The sequence below is a fragment of the Brassica napus genome, chromosome C2, assembly GCF_020379485.1.
Source record: "Brassica napus cultivar Da-Ae chromosome C2, Da-Ae, whole genome shotgun sequence".
NCBI classification, from domain to species: Eukaryota; Viridiplantae; Streptophyta; class Magnoliopsida; order Brassicales; family Brassicaceae; genus Brassica; species Brassica napus.
Genome location: NC_063445.1, coordinates 30,928,263 through 30,943,792, shown reverse-complemented (window position 1 = coordinate 30,943,792; position 15,530 = coordinate 30,928,263). Strand labels below are relative to the sequence as shown.

Below are 15,530 nucleotides of genomic sequence, written 5' to 3'. Positions count from 1 at the left end.
AAGACTCGCATGTTTCCTTCTCTACATTAATGTGTGGCATTCCCTCGACCAGTTCTTTTCTTATCATAGCTTTCATGGAATCCATTCCAATATGCCCAAGTCGTGCATGCCATCGTGTGTACTCGCTCTCTTGCTGCACTTGAAAGCACTTTGCGTCGACAGTATTCATAGTTACCTTGTAGAGTCGGTTTCTAGCTCTGCTCGCTTTTGTGATGAGGTTCCCGTCTTTGTCGTGTAGGATGAGGTAGTTATCTTTCATTCTTACTTCACATCCAGCTTCAGTGGCTTGTCCAAGACTGATTATGTTACTCCTCAGCTCCGGAATGTAGTAGACATCGGTGAGAACACGTTTACTTCCATTTTCACTCACAAAATTGATTGATCCCTTCCCTTTAATATCAATTCTCAAGTCGTCTCCAAAACGTACTTTTCCCTTTATGGTTTTATCGATCTTAGTGAAGTACTTGTCGATATCCTGTCATATAATTACTCGCGCCATTGTCGAGATACCATATCTTATCACTATCCTTACTTGACTCAAACTCTTGCGGTTTTATTTTATTCTCGTTCAGGTATAGAACTTCATGCATTAGTATTTAGTAGTCTGTCTGCTTCTTGTGTGTCATCCATGTCCTCTCTGGTTTCATAAGCCTCTTGCAGTTTAAGTAACATGTTCGGGCAATTTGCAGCAAAGTGGCCGTTCTTGTCACATCTAAAACAAGTGATTATCGAAAAATAAATGTGACTGTAATCTCGATACTAACGTCCTCGTCCCCGTCCTCTGTTCCAAGAACGTCCCCCTCGACCTCTGTTCCTATTGTCTCCATTGTAGTCCCAATACGGCTGAGCTTGAGAAGCTTCCATGTTTGCATACATAAAGTTTGTTTTGATTGTTTTGGTTCTCTTCCTCATCCTCGCATACTCGTTCTTCATAAGCTTTCAAACGTCCAATGATGTCTTCGAAGCTTGTAGTTTTAAGATCTAGGACCTGTTCAAGAGACGCAACTATATTTATGTATTTTTTCGGGGAATACACTGAAGAAATTTCTTAACCAACTTTGGTTCTTCAATATTTTCTCCTAACGCTGCAGATTTTGATGCGATCTCTGATAATCTTCCAACAAAATTTTCAATCGTGTCCGTATCTTTCATCTTAAGTCGCTCAAACTCGGCCATTAGGATTTGTAATCGAGCTTCTTTACTCGATCAGCTCCCAAGTGTCTAGCTTTAATGACTTCCCATACCTTCTTCTCATTACTCCTTTAATGCTTAATAAACTAACTCAAAACTTAAGCTCACACATACAATCTCTAAAACTCATAAGTTTGCTACATATTAGCATCTCCTTATATAGAGATTATATTTCCTAAACTCATTAGGAAAACACACTTTCCTTTTTCTAATTTAATTAGGTTTCTTGTAACTTAGCCTCCAAGTTAAGTTTAAGCTTATTGCCAACACTGAGACGTTTGCACAGTCTAAAATTCACTAAACGTATGTACAAGTTCTGTAGCTAAAGCCTTGAAATGGAGGATTCTACGTTACTTTCTTAAACAATTTTCATATGTTTTGGGGAATGTATTTGGATCTGTTGTGTTCTGCTTTTAAAAGTAACTAGATCCTCTCTCCCCGCTACGCGCGGAAAAGTCTGTTGATAGTTTATCTCCGATTATAAGTTCAATGAATTTTTTTTGGGTTCTGGAATGGGGGCATTGTATTTTCCAAAATGTTCGGAAAATTGGTGAATATCGAGTTATTCAATTTTTAAAAACAAAAAGGGTAGCTAAGTAAAAATAAATAATGTAAGAATGAGATTAAGTCTGTTGGAGATCAGAAGTTGCAATGTGGTTCATAAGGAAGAAACAGTCTGAAATTGGTTTAGGAATAAGTTAGTTAGTTTAAATTTACGTAAATACAAAACCATGGTCATATATATAAAAAGGTTTATACCTGGTTAGCTGGGTAAAAAACTCTGTGTAAGTCCCATTTATTTGTTTGTATCATCGTTTGGTTGATATGTTGGGAGTGTAAATCTGTGAATAAAATATTTAATCAAAATACTTCTGAAAATGGTGGAAGTGGAAACTATATTGAAATATATTATATGTATTTCCAATTCTTAAAAAAACAATGTATAATATTGTATTACAATCTCTTGTTCTCATCTATCCACCATCACTATCTTATTGTTTAATGGAGAAAGCTTTAACATCAAATATAACATCAAAATCACCACTATCATTTGACATTTTTTTATAACAAATTCGTAAAATCAAAGCATTTCCTTCGGAAGTTTATAATGGTCTGTTTGGAAAAACATTAACTCGTATTTTGTATTTTATTTTATATGTCAACATAGCTAAAGTTTATATTAGTCAAAAGATATTAGTTTAAAAGATGGTAAAAAGAAAAAAATGTTTACATTTGTTTTTTAGTAATCATACTTTAATATATAATGGATATTAAAATACTCTGCTTTTAATAAAGTTTAAATTTTTTTGTGCTCATATGTATATTTAAAGTACATAAGCTGCTATTATGAAATGCTGAATTATATTGTTTTATATTGCTAGATTAAATCACAAAATTTGTAGCATCTACCGTATGTCATTGAATACTAAAATGCAGTTTTTTCTTGTGGTAGGATGTTAAGTATCATAGATAGATTTTGCCATAGTGTGCTTGGCAAGTAATTGTCTGTTGTGGGATATTTGGACAGCTCTGTCATAACTTTCACTTCTTTTACTCATGTGTGCAATGACACAACAGATGTATGGATCATTGAAGACTTTCTTACAAAACATTTCGAATTCAGGTTCGGGTTAAACTGAACAACCTTATGAAGAGAAGATTCGTTGTAGAAGCTTGAAACTATGGCTACGGAGGAGGATAGAAACAGGAGACTGAAGTGTGAAGCAGGTGCGCATAGGTGTTGGCATTTTTATTTAGACAATAATATCATTTCGAAACAATATTTTAACTTAGACAATAACGTTACACCAAAAATTAAATGTCATTGAGATTATAACCAATTAGAAGAGGATTCAGACGCAAGCTAATTGATAAAAAGATCTATTATATATACATTCGACTCATCATCTGCTAGCCACACGAGCTAAAGAAACACAAATCACAATACATAACAGAATAAAGCAAAGATATAACATAAGTCGTACATAAGAGCACATAGACTCGGATATGGTTCAACATTATCTAAAACTAAATGAGCAAAAATTCAACATGGGAAAACATCGCAAAGATTTTGAATACACCGCTGATCACATTCCATAGGGGCCAATAATTTACTTTATACATTTTTTGTTTAGACAATAAAACCATACTAAAACATAACCGTTAAAGAAATAACAAAAAGAAGATGTATTAGGCACAACAAAAAATTAAGTACCATGAAAGACTATAGAGATAGGAAGAAATCAGATGGCTACTACACTAATTAATCCTCCTACGTCCTCTTCGTCCACTCGTGTCTTCTGCAAATCCATGGATAGGGAGCCCTCTTCCAATTGCTTCCTCGTCACCTGGTAACAAAGGAACCTCATGTTGAAGCACCAAGAGTTGGTAGATGAGGTTTGGAAAAACCAAATTCGTGTCCGAGTCTGTCAAGCGGGTCATCTCGATTACTTGATCATACACAGGATGGCCAAAGCTAATTGGTTTGCGTTCGGCCACAGCATATAGAAGGCGTAGTCGATTCTTGATCATTAAGTCAGTCTCAGGACCTGGTAGCCAATTCAGTTTACACACACGATAAAGAGCTTGGAACGGTTTGAGCAAAGCGTTAAGATTGAACCTCGTCCATCCAGAGCATTCCCCTCCAATGAGGTGTGAGATAGCTTGCTTCAGAACAACGTCCCTCCACCCAAAAGACTGAGTAACCGATGGTGTCATCATCAATCGATCGATCACCGAAGGGCTAAACTGGAACACATGTCCCCGAATAAGAACACCTTCATCATCAAAGGGTTTGTTTGAGATAAACTCTCTTACAACCCTTGGACAGAATGGATGCACATGCATCAGAGTGTAAGCCCATCCTACGCTATCGATAATCCTGAACGCCTCATCTAAAGAGCGATCCTTAGGATCTAAAGAACCTTGGACCACAAAGCCTCTGAGTGAAAGACAACGATACCCGATAGAGGTTTCTTTATTAGGAAAACAGTGAGTTTTATCTCTGATGATCGGAACAGTGCTGGGGAATAGACGCCGGCTTCGTTGGAGACGCTCTTCGAATGATGCGAATGGAACTTCTGATCGATAACGATATTTTTCTCCGAAGGAATAGTCGAATTCGCTGAATCTCCGACGTCGACCGGTAGAAGAACTGCTCTGGTCAGCCATGGCGATGAGATTCAAAGAGATAGCGGTGGAGTGAAGAAGAAGAAGACTCTCGGGTTTCCCTCTCTAAGGAATAAGTAAATCTCGAATCTCTAACTTGACGTGACTCACAATTTGGGCCAATTACGGTTAGTAATATACCGGGCCTGTCCGATTTGAGTTGTATTTAATCAGTTTCTATATTTTGTTTTGATTAACTAATGGGCCAGCCCATTTCCATATTTGGGAATTTTAAGCTTATTTTTGATATTTTAAACAATTATGAAACCAATGATATTAACTTAGAAATATATGAATCTGTAGTTGCCTTATCAGTTGTATATAACACATGTAAATATGAGATTTAATATAATTTTGTATTAAAATAATATCATGTGTATTTTTAAGTCTCTGTGTGTTTTAATTTCTTTACAAAAATGTATTGTCACATAATATGACTCTATAATACAAAAATGTATTGTCACATAATATAACCGTAGGATGTTTCAGTTACTAAATGTGTTGTTAAAATGTATTGTCACTAAGGGTCGGGATCAAATAAAAAATTAATTTAGAACCATAATTATAAAATATGTTCCAGTTTCAATTAAGTATAAAAATCAATTTAAAACTTCTAACGTAATCATAAAATACAATAACATAAAATATGGGCCATAAAGAATTAAAAATCTAAATACACTCCAATAAGTATCAATCAATGAAGTTTTGAAATATCTCGCAATTGGTTTGATAGTAACCAAGTGATGCAGTTTAAAAAACAAAAGTAGTATAATTAATGGACTAATGTTGTAGTTTGAATTTTTGATGAGCAAAAGATAAATAGAACATGAGAAAAAGTGCCGTACATAGAAGTTTTAAAAATCTTTGATTCATAGAAAGCAACAAAAAAAAAATTTAAACCATGAAAATGAATTATTGTTATAGACTCTAGAACAAAGCCTAGTTGATCACTCATGAGTGATTACTAACTATGTTCCTCTGATTGAAGCTTCGAATAAGATCATTAGTGCTGTCACACTAAAAGCGGGTAGCAGGTGTTGAGATGAGTATCAGCTTTCCTGTAGTCATATAAGAATATGTCGGAGTGAGTTACTATTCATTCTAATAATTAAACAACGTTTAAAACAACCATATAAGATCGATAGATATTACCTTTGCACACTTTGGGATTGATGCTTGTAATGATTACGACTTCGTGTTTCAGGTCTGTCCTGCAATGTAACTCTCTAAACAGAGCAGATGCATTGTCCATCAGGATCAAGCGAACACTTTTTGAGCTGTATGTATTGTGTGATTGTAAATAAGTTGGACTCACTCAAAATATTAAATAAAGGGGTGGGTTTAATGTAATTTCGGTACCTGCTTAGCAGTAGGGCAATTACGACCTTTGTTGTTGCAACTGGATTTTTGATATTGGTACCTTGAATCAATAATATTTGCCCAACCACATCTGCAATGATGTTTGTATTGAAATTAGAGTTATACTTATTAATTAAAAAAAATAACGTTGACGTTTACCTGGTAAGTAGCTTGTAGCAGTCGCTAAGTTGATCAATTGTTTGTATAGGAGAGGATGGAAAGTGCTATGAGGCATCATCGGGATTTCTTCTTCTACTCGTTCAATCTTTGTCGAAGCTTTGATTTGAATAATGTATGGCTGAATAGTGAGCTTGTACCGTTGATTATTTTGTAAGAGGGATAAATACTGAATTTGATATATCCTATTCTCTTTCAGGATCTGAGTTGTTTCTACTGGAAGTCTGCTACCAATCCTGCCTTCGTAAGTCTCCCCCTATTTTCATTATGTTAATAATTGTATTTATTCTCTATTTATATTATGATAAATAATTAAGATACCACATACCTTGATGTCAATACAAAGGAATGAAGTACCAAGATACTCGTTTTTATTTTTGTGATTAAAAATTTGCCACATACGACATATACAAACCAATTTTGGCGACATTGCCAACTCCTCGCTCGGCTGAAAACAAACACAATACTCGTATGGGGAATAATTTTTTATATTATCAGTTCAACCATTTGGGTATTAAATGGTTCTAAAACAATTATCAAACAAATAAGGCATCAAACTCTAGGATACTAAATGGTTCTAATATTTTCCAGTACATTACATATATAAAATTAAGGAAAACGGTTTGGTTTGGAACATCCCTAACATCCTTTACGGTTTGGCATCATACTACAATTTGGGAATGGTCTTTTACATCGCATAAAACAAATGATCCATATGTACTACGAAGAATGAGGTATACTTAAAGAATATAAATATTATATTAGCTGAGGAAGAATAAGAACAGAGTACCTATCTGGTGAGCAGTAGAGAAAGGGAGAGAGTAGCTCTTGATTTGAGAGAGGTGATTTGAATGTCTGCGTAATTAATTATAGGAGGTGAGCATTGCTTCTTTCTAAACAAACGGCTATATATTAAACGTATTGTTGCAGATTTCCTAAAAAGCATGGTAGCGAATATCTTTATTAAATGTGAGATTGGAGATTGATTTTCTAATGCCATATATGTTTATGATATAAAAATATAACATTACCTTCGTAGGAACTATAAAGATTTGAAACTAAAACATGTTCGAATAAAACAGAAATATTAATATTTTAGAAGATAATTTTTTTAGATCAACACTTTCTTGATAAAGTATATGTTAATATATTAAGTAATACATGCATGCATACGTGAATATATAATACATGCATTCAAAAGTATCAATTAACGACTTCTAATCAACCAATTATATCCTTTACTCATATCATTCAACACCTTCTTAATTAAGTATTAAGCAAAAAGGAAGAAAACAAAGCATAGTCTTAATTAAACACCAAGAGTGTTCAAATGACACAAAAGCAAAGGCCGAAGATGAAAAAACAAAGCATAGTCTTTATGAAAACAAAGAAACAGTACTAAAAGTTTATTAGCCACATTTGGCACTCTTGGTCTCTCCAGACTCGATCCCATCAGAGTTCCTTTTCACAGTCACATCTGCACCTCCATCATTATCATCAGCAGGCTCCTCTTCCACGTCCTCATCTATGTTGCCTTCAAGTGCCCCAACTTCCAGAGGAAGAACTTTGGTGACAGTCAAAGACTGGGTCTTGCCATCCAGGTTGTGTTTTGACACCTTGATAATGAACGTGCGGGTCTGTCCAATGGAATCAGTCAGAGAATGTGGCACCGGGACTACATGATCATCTCCGACGCTTTCATTTGCCTAATACAAATTCAAACATGGGTAAGAACACATTCTAAACCTGAATGGTGAATCGGTATGTAATTACCTCAAAGTAGCTCTCAACCAATTCTGAGGCTTTCATCCCAGTCAACTCACGCCCAGCATCACCGAGAAGCACAAAGCTAGCGTGGTCATTGTTGTCATAGACAGCGATCTTCGTGAGATACCTATGATATAGGAACATTAATAATGGATGCTAAAAGTGCATCTGACAAAAAAAATATGAATACAAATCATACTCCGAAGCACCGACAATATCAGTCTTTCCACACTTCTTACACATAAGTGTGGTAGGCCCTTTGGTTGCTTTAGTCTTGCACCCACCACAAGCAATATAATACCACGCCGAATCATGCACAACATCATCAATAGTGGCTGTGCATTCGAACCAAGCTACCTGCGAATTACATCAGAGAATATCTTAAATAACTAAAGATAGCGCAACGTATGGACGAAAGAATGAATTAATGTACCTTTGCCCCTTCCTGCTTCATGTAAGATAACAATTCCCCTATAGTAGCCGTCTCAGCTTTGGTGACAATCTCAGCATTCACCCTGTTGGCAACTTCTGTGTTCGATTCAAACCTGAGAAAATAATCGGAAACAAAAATTTTTAAAAAGTAAAATGCTTGGTGGTTTAAAATAGACGGTCCAAATCAACAAATGAACACATACCAAGCCAGATATTCTCTGGTTGCTTGAACATCCATATCAAAAAAATACACGCGAAGATGAAAAAGATGACAGAGTTAAGGCACCTGCAATATGACCAATGTACATACCAAACAAAATCAAATTAGCAAATAACCAATGTCTCCTACTCAGCCTACTAACAACAATAAACCATAACCAAGTCTAGGTAATACTAACCTCCAAAATGTTTTGGATTCACAGTTGTCACCAGAATAACAGATGGAGGTTTTCCAAGCGCTTTAAACTTCTCATAGAAGGCCGCAGCGGCCTTGTCCCATAAGTACAGCTTCATGACAGGACCACTGCGTAAAACCAAACTCATGTGGTAAGCAAAATACGTATACGCATATATGGCATAAACACTATAGAGAACTCACTCATGTGTCTGGACATGGACCAAAATTCTTCTTGAAGAAGCGATCTCGACTTCATCAAGCACAAGACTGTCACTCAAGGCCTGCTCATTCACCAGTTTCAAGTGACCGACATAGTCTGCAATAAGATTAAACAATACGTATTACTGTATATCATACTAACACACCTAACCTAGACGACTAAAGGACCCGTATTACAAACCTATCAAGTAATAAACCGGCTAATTCCGAGAGAAGCTTACCATAAAGATCTCCCTTGAGATCACAGGCCGCCTCGAACTCTTCGTAACCATAGAATCGGAACCGATCTTCAGGAAACGGGACCGGACTGTTCAAGAGAACGGAGAGCACAGAATTCCATGTGAAAGAAATGATCACGTCTGGCTCAGCAACTCGGTACACATTCTTGCTTTTGGAGCCATAAAAGTTATTAAGCCTGTAGACGGAACCAGCGAACATATGTGGCAAATAGGTCTCGATCCTGTTTTGTGGGATGAACCCTTGGATCACAGTGCCCTGTTGATAACAAAAAACAAAAGACACGTATGTTAGTATTTGATCGAACAAGCAATACCAATAAAAAATCATAAATATCGGATTAGACCTGTCCGTCTATCAGAAGCAATTCAAGACCAAAAAGGACCTTCGTGAGTGCGTTCCGAGCCTCCCAAAAATGTATCAGACGAAATCTTAGCTCGCCTTCTTGTGGTCCGAACTTGAGATCTTTGAAGAATAGTACTTCATCAGAGGCGGAGACGACAGCTTTGCCGTTTAGTTTCCTGGAAGCTGGATCGCCGGAGACAGCGTTAGCGAGAGAGACTCCGTATTGACGGGGTCGTTTGACCGGATCGGTGGAGGAGACAACTGCCTTGCCGTTTGATTTCTTGGACTTCGAATCGCCGGAGATAGCTGTAGCGAGAGAATCTTCGGGTTTGCCGGCATATTTGGCCGGAAAAGCGGAGGAGACAACGGCGTTGCCGTCTTGCTTCTTATACTTCGAATCGCCGAAGGCAGCTGAATCGAGAGAGACTCCAGTTTGATCGACTCGTTTGATCGGCTCGGCGGAGGATACAATGTCTTTTCCGTATGGTTTCGTCGCGGGAACATCGCCGGTAACAGGTGTTTGACTGTTGGAATTCATGTTTCGAGATATTTGTGTGTGTAACTAATCTGGAGAAAATACGAAGGTTATATAGAAATTGGAAGGGGGATAGGCGAAAGAACACATTAATGAGTTCTCCAGACGATTCATTCCACACTTATGAATATGGTGCCGATTGATCGATCTGCGGAGAAAGGAGAAACGGCGAAGAGGGGAGTCGTCGAAGAGAATAATCGTCGCACCATTTTAGGGTTGGCAAGCGAAGCGTTGAGAAGACGCTGATATTGGGCTACACATGAGGATGGGCTTTACGGATCAATAAAAAATAAAAGCCCAAGATCAGGTCTAGTTTGTGTGACGTCGACAAATAAACCTACCCCATTGGCTGATTTTATATGTCGACGTGGAGGGACTCTCTGATCAGCTTATCTCTATTTTAGTTATTGTATGATTTCAATTAGAACTGTAACATTCACACACACATGTGCAAATATTAGAACATAGGTATAATTACTCAAACTTTAGGTTTTAACTAGAAAAAAAAAACTCAAAAGGATTAAGGGAGAAAAATAAATATCCTGGGATGGTCGGTCTGTATCAAGCAAAATATTATGTGCAGATTAAAAAAAAAAAAACCTGTTGTTTATCTATATTTTCATTAATGTAATGTTTAGCCATGGCATACTTTATTAATTCTTGAAATATCATATGCATTAAATTCTATAAAGTAATATTGTTAGGACTTTTGATAATTATTAATTTATAAAGTTATTAATTTGCATAAAATTTCAATTTTAGATTAATTTATATATTTTGAAGTTTGTTTTATAGATGTAAAAATAAAAAAAACACTTGATCTTCTGATATATATATATTGATTAGAGTTTACTTATAGAAAATGTATGTTATACTTATTCGATTATTTGGTGTATAGAAAATATATTTCATACATGCAAAAGAATTTTTAGGTTTAAAATGACAAAACAACACTAATTTATCTAGAAAGTTTAGAAAAAATTAAAGATAGACTTCAATGTGAATAAAAAACAAACTATATATTATACGTTTTATATATATAAAAACTTTATATACATTAGTTATTAATATATAATTTTATTTATTATCTTATCGAATTGTGTTATGTTTACACTGTTTCAATTCAAAATTGACAAAATTTATTAATTTAATTTATTTATTTATTTATATTTAGAGAGTATCTAACATACATAAAAGATTGCACCTAGCTTTTGTTTCTTATGATGTATGTATGAAAAATGATGTGTTTATCGTGAACTTAAGAATTGCTGTGTCGGATTTTACTTTTATATAAAAATTATGACGAAAACAATATAAAGAAAATTGTGGCTATATATAGCCACAATTATCCCGTGACAAAACTCTAGTTATTATGAAATGGTTGTGGCAAAACTGTGTCTAGTTTGTTTTTTTATCACATAAAAATTCCATTGGAAATGGGCTTAAAACCCAATAAGAGCAAAGTTGTTCAGACAGGTCTTAGCCAGAGCACCAACTGGCCCATTAGAAATTCCAGGAACAAAAGAAATGAAGCAAAAAGCAAAGGAGGAAGAGAGACCGACGATGTTCGAGAGAGCTCCGTGAAGCTCTGATGGTCCTCGCTTCCAGTAGATTGCTCTGATGAGCACTTGAGAGTCTGAGTGTACCCAGATGTGAGTGATGTTGAGAGAGATCGCCTGTAGGAGATCTTCCCTTACAGCTAGAGATTCCGCAAGTAGAGGGGAGGAGACATGCAGTTGGATCATGGCTCCTCTATTAATTTCAGAGGCTGATGGGGAGGTGAAGATCCAATTAATTCCTGATGTAGAAGAGTCTGATCTCCTGGCTGCGTCCGTATTACAGCGGATGGAGATCGTCTCTTCAGGTAGGAGCGGAGGAATTGCGAGCCTAGATGGTCTTCCTGCGGTTGGACGTTGGGCTTTTTGCCACTCCCTGGCCAGGAATATATCTTTGTTGAAAGTCTCTTGTGGCGATAGAGATCTATTCTGTAAGAGGCGCTGATTACGGGCACACAAAATCGACCAACTTAGCTAAGGAAGAAGATTGTCTGAGACCCCATAGGGTGTGAGATTCTTTTTTGATTGGAAACTGACAAGAAGAGTTTAAAAGAATCAAACAGATTAGGGTAAAGTTGATCATTCCATGGTCCAAGTTTCCAAACTTCTTGAGCATAACGACACTGGAACAGGATGTGGAGAGTGGTCTCTTGTTGGTTGCAGTAGGACCAGTTGGTATTAGATAAGACTCCCCTCTGTTGGAGATTTTCACCTGTGGTAAACTCCAGATGTTTTTTTTTTCAATCAAAAGTCACCAAAGGATAAGATGATTATAAGTATTGGTGCTCACATTGCTGTTTAAATTGATATCCAGCCCAGAACTGTGATTAATTAGCCACGATTAACTATGATTTTTATAGCCAGAAGGTTTTTTTGACAACAAATCCTATTTTCATATAATCATGGTTTTAGTTATATAGACACAAAATTGCTGTGGATATAGCAGAACATTTTTACTAATGACTTATCAATATAATTTAATATTTTATTTTAAAATACTTTTTCAATATTTATATGTGTCATTAATTTATATATAATATTTAGAAAAAGATATTTGTCTGTAGAAAGAAAACAAATAATAAAAATATTATATATATTCTTGTGTGATAAAAAATATTGCCTGTGACTGGTAAACTATCAAAGGAAAGTGGTAGAATATAAAAGTTTAAAAACAAAATTTCTCGTGCCCACAATTCTAGAGTAAAAGTTTTCGTCATTTTTACGGAGTGAAAAGTTTTCTGTTGAAAAGGAAAAAAAATCATATGATAAAAAAAATATTTACTCCAGTTCACTCTATTTAAGTTACTCTATTTTGCCATTTCACTTACCAGTCTAAACGATTGAGCTACATTGTCCATGTAACATAATTTTTAACAATCACTATTTAACAAACATAAATAAACTAAATTATTGTGCAGAGTGGAATTAAACTTTTTCACTTACATTTCATTCATCCACTAACGTTTCTCATATTTGTTCATCCATTGAACCACATGCAGAAAGAGAAGTCGCAGCTTGATGCTTGGTGCTAGTTTGTGGGATTGTAATAGATATATTCCTTTAGTGACATTTTAGATGGTTTTGAATTCTTTTGAACTCTTAGTTTTCTTAATTCCTTGTAAAAGAATTCTTTTGGTGAGTTATTTTTAGACTGCTATAATGTATAATTATGTTGAATATAATTCTATATTTTCTTAGTTATGTGTATTGGTTTATTTACATATTTAATACAATAGTAACTGATTTTGATATTCCATTGGGTAATGAAAACAAACAAAAAAATGACTGAAACAGTATATGTAGATAGGCAATATAAAAATAAAATTGGCTAAGTTCAACCACAATTATTTAGTGGCAAAACCGTAGCTAAGTGTAGCTACATTTTTTTTTCCAGCAATTTAAACAGATTTATGTAGACTCTGCAAACCAACCAAAGTGGTAACTCCACATCCATATGGACAATAAACAACGGTTGCTTTTTTGCACTGCGTGCGAGACTATCCGCCTTTGAATTTTGTGTCCGTGGAATATGAATGAGCTCCGAGCTATTGAAACTTCTCTTCAAGAACTTTATGTCTTCCAAATAACTTGTAAAGGCTGGTCATTCTTCTGGTTCCGAAACCATCTTCACCAACTGAGAGCAATATGTTGCAAATGTAACAGTAAACTGCTTTAAATTCTTCATGCATTCCATTTCCCAAATAAAAACCTCTATCTCTGAGTGAAGTGGCGACTAACTCCCTCTTATATTCCTCTCTCCCATTAAACCAACAAAACCTTCTAGTGTGCTATACCACCCTTGACCCGAATAGATTTTCTGATTTTTCCATGATCCATCCGTAAAGCACCATCTTCCTGGAATAGTCGGTACTATTGCTTCTACTCGTAATCAAATTTGATCAATTCCCTGTGTAAGTGAAAATTATGCATCGGCCCAAAGTAAAGACTTTGTTTCTGCCAATTTAAGAGTATCTCTAGGATCAATATCAAAATTACTAAATACTTTTTTATTTCTTCCTTTCCGTATGTACCATAAGATCCATCCAAATTGATGATTTTTCAATTCCGGAGAAACCCTCCAAAATAAATGATCTATGTTTGCAAAGAGTGAATGAGTGGGAAAGATATTTGGCTTCGATGGAGTTCGTGAAAGTTCCCAAACCTAAACCGCCGGTGGACATTCAAAAACACACACAATTTGTAGATTCCTCAGATGCTCCACATCATACACAAATTATATCCCCTTGTATTCCTCTTGCTCTCAGATTTTTCTTAACTGCTATACATCCTGATACCAATTGCCATAAAAAATCTTTCATCTTAGGTGGACAGCGTACTTTCCAGCAGATTGCCTTCAATGGTGAGACCGAAGGACAATACTCTGGTAGCCTTCTTTCTCTATCTGGGTACACTCGTTCTAACTGATATCCACATTTAACTGTGCATCTCCCATTATTAGTAAAATGACATCCATCACGATCCGCTGTCTGAATTCGACTCAATGGTATACTTTCAATTATTTGTGTATCTTATAGATCGACCAGATTCTGAATTACCTGTAAATTCCAAGTTCTCGATGTCACATTGATGAGGGAATTCACCGTAAGATCCGGGTAAAGATTGTGTTAATTTTTATTTGCTAGTCTCGGGCGAGTGGATTGGAGCCAAGGATCATTTCATACTGAGATAGATGATCCTGATCCGACCCTTTTGATTAGTCATTTACTAACCAGAGATCTAGTAGAGACCATACTATGCCAGATATAGGACGACGAGTACAATCTAATTGGTTCCAGGGGTGATGCATTCCTGAAATACCGTTCTTTGAAAACACGAGAGAATAATGTGTTGTTTTCTCTATCAACGTCCAAAATTGCTTCCGCAGCATAGCTGTATTAAATTTTGTGAGATTCTTAAACCCTAAGCCTCCATCGTCCTTAGGACTGCAAAGTTTATGCCGGTCAGTTGTTTCTCTCTCTCTTCTTTTTTAATATTTGCTACCAATGCGTTCGTACACATAATAAATCCCCCTGTCGTAAGCAACTTTGTGGAGTTATGTTTCCTTTTGGTTGACCATTCAATAAAACTCTATACTTACCCGATGAAATACATTCCATCATTAGTTGTGTCCAATGATGATCGAATCCCATCTTGGAAAGTAGCTCTTGAATAAAAATTCATTCAACTCTATCATAAGTTTTACTCATATCTGTTTTGATGGCCATAAATTTGTCCTGGCATGACTTGTTAGTCCTCAATCCATGAAACATCTCATGAGCTACGAGGATATTGTCAGAGATCAATTTTCCAGCCACAAATGCTGATAGTGCTTCCGAAATAAGTGTAGCCACGATTTTTCGGTGGTAAAACAATGAATAAATACAGCCACAAAAACATGATAGAGAAAATCGTGGCTGCAATTATCCCCTAACAAAACTGTGACTAATTAGCCACGATTAACCATGAATTTTTCTAGACACAAGGTGTTTTACAACAAATTGTGGCTATCTTCATATATTCATGGTTTTTTGTTATATAGACGCGAAATAACCATAGCTATAGCGAACATTTTTACTAATAATTTATTAATATAATTTAATATCTTTCATTTTAAAATTTATTTTTGTTCATTATATATATGTGTCAT

At 35.6% G+C, this 15,530-nt stretch overlaps 2 protein-coding genes across 2 annotated transcripts; both read right to left on the bottom strand.

The window, feature by feature from the left end:
* Positions 1-7,102: 7,102 nt before the first annotated feature.
* LOC125581926 lies at positions 7,103-8,323 on the bottom strand. The gene is made up of 4 exons (XM_048748150.1): positions 8,096-8,323; positions 7,862-8,019; positions 7,669-7,789; positions 7,103-7,601 (listed from the first exon to the last, which is right to left on the bottom strand). Exons 1-4 carry the CDS (start codon positions 8,114-8,116, stop codon positions 7,305-7,307), a joined length of 597 nt encoding a protein of 198 aa, XP_048604107.1. The 5' UTR covers positions 8,117-8,323; the 3' UTR covers positions 7,103-7,304.
* On the bottom strand, positions 8,146-15,305 carry LOC125581925. Its single transcript, XM_048748149.1, has 5 exons — positions 9,294-15,305; positions 8,932-9,205; positions 8,693-8,807; positions 8,493-8,617; positions 8,146-8,380 (listed from the first exon to the last, which is right to left on the bottom strand). The coding sequence occupies exons 1-5, from the start codon at positions 9,828-9,830 to the stop codon at positions 8,334-8,336; spliced, it is 1,098 nt and encodes a 365-aa protein (XP_048604106.1). The 5' UTR covers positions 9,831-15,305; the 3' UTR covers positions 8,146-8,333.
* Between the last annotated feature and the right edge of the window lie 225 nt (positions 15,306-15,530).

What these genes read in the sequence shown, in the direction of transcription:
- LOC125581926 (XM_048748150.1), bottom strand. Translation starts at nt 8,116, where the DNA reads ATGAAGCAGGAAGGGGCAAAG. An exon ending in TGAAGCAGGAAGGGGCAAAG is followed by an intron (nt 8,020 to 8,095) that starts GTACATTAATTC and finishes TGTAATTCGCAG; the next exon opens with GTAGCTTGGTTCGAATGCAC. An exon ending in GATATTGTCGGTGCTTCGGA is followed by an intron (nt 7,790 to 7,861) that starts GTATGATTTGTA and finishes CCTATATCATAG; the next exon opens with GTATCTCACGAAGATCGCTG.
- LOC125581925 (XM_048748149.1), bottom strand. Translation starts at nt 9,830, where the DNA reads ATGAATTCCAACAGTCAAACACCTGTTACCGGCGATGTTCCCGCGACG. An exon ending in TCTCAAGGGAGATCTTTATG is followed by an intron (nt 8,808 to 8,931) that starts GTAAGCTTCTCT and finishes ATCTTATTGCAG; the next exon opens with ACTATGTCGGTCACTTGAAA. An exon ending in GTCCATGTCCAGACACATGA is followed by an intron (nt 8,618 to 8,692) that starts GTGAGTTCTCTA and finishes GGTTTTACGCAG; the next exon opens with TGGTCCTGTCATGAAGCTGT.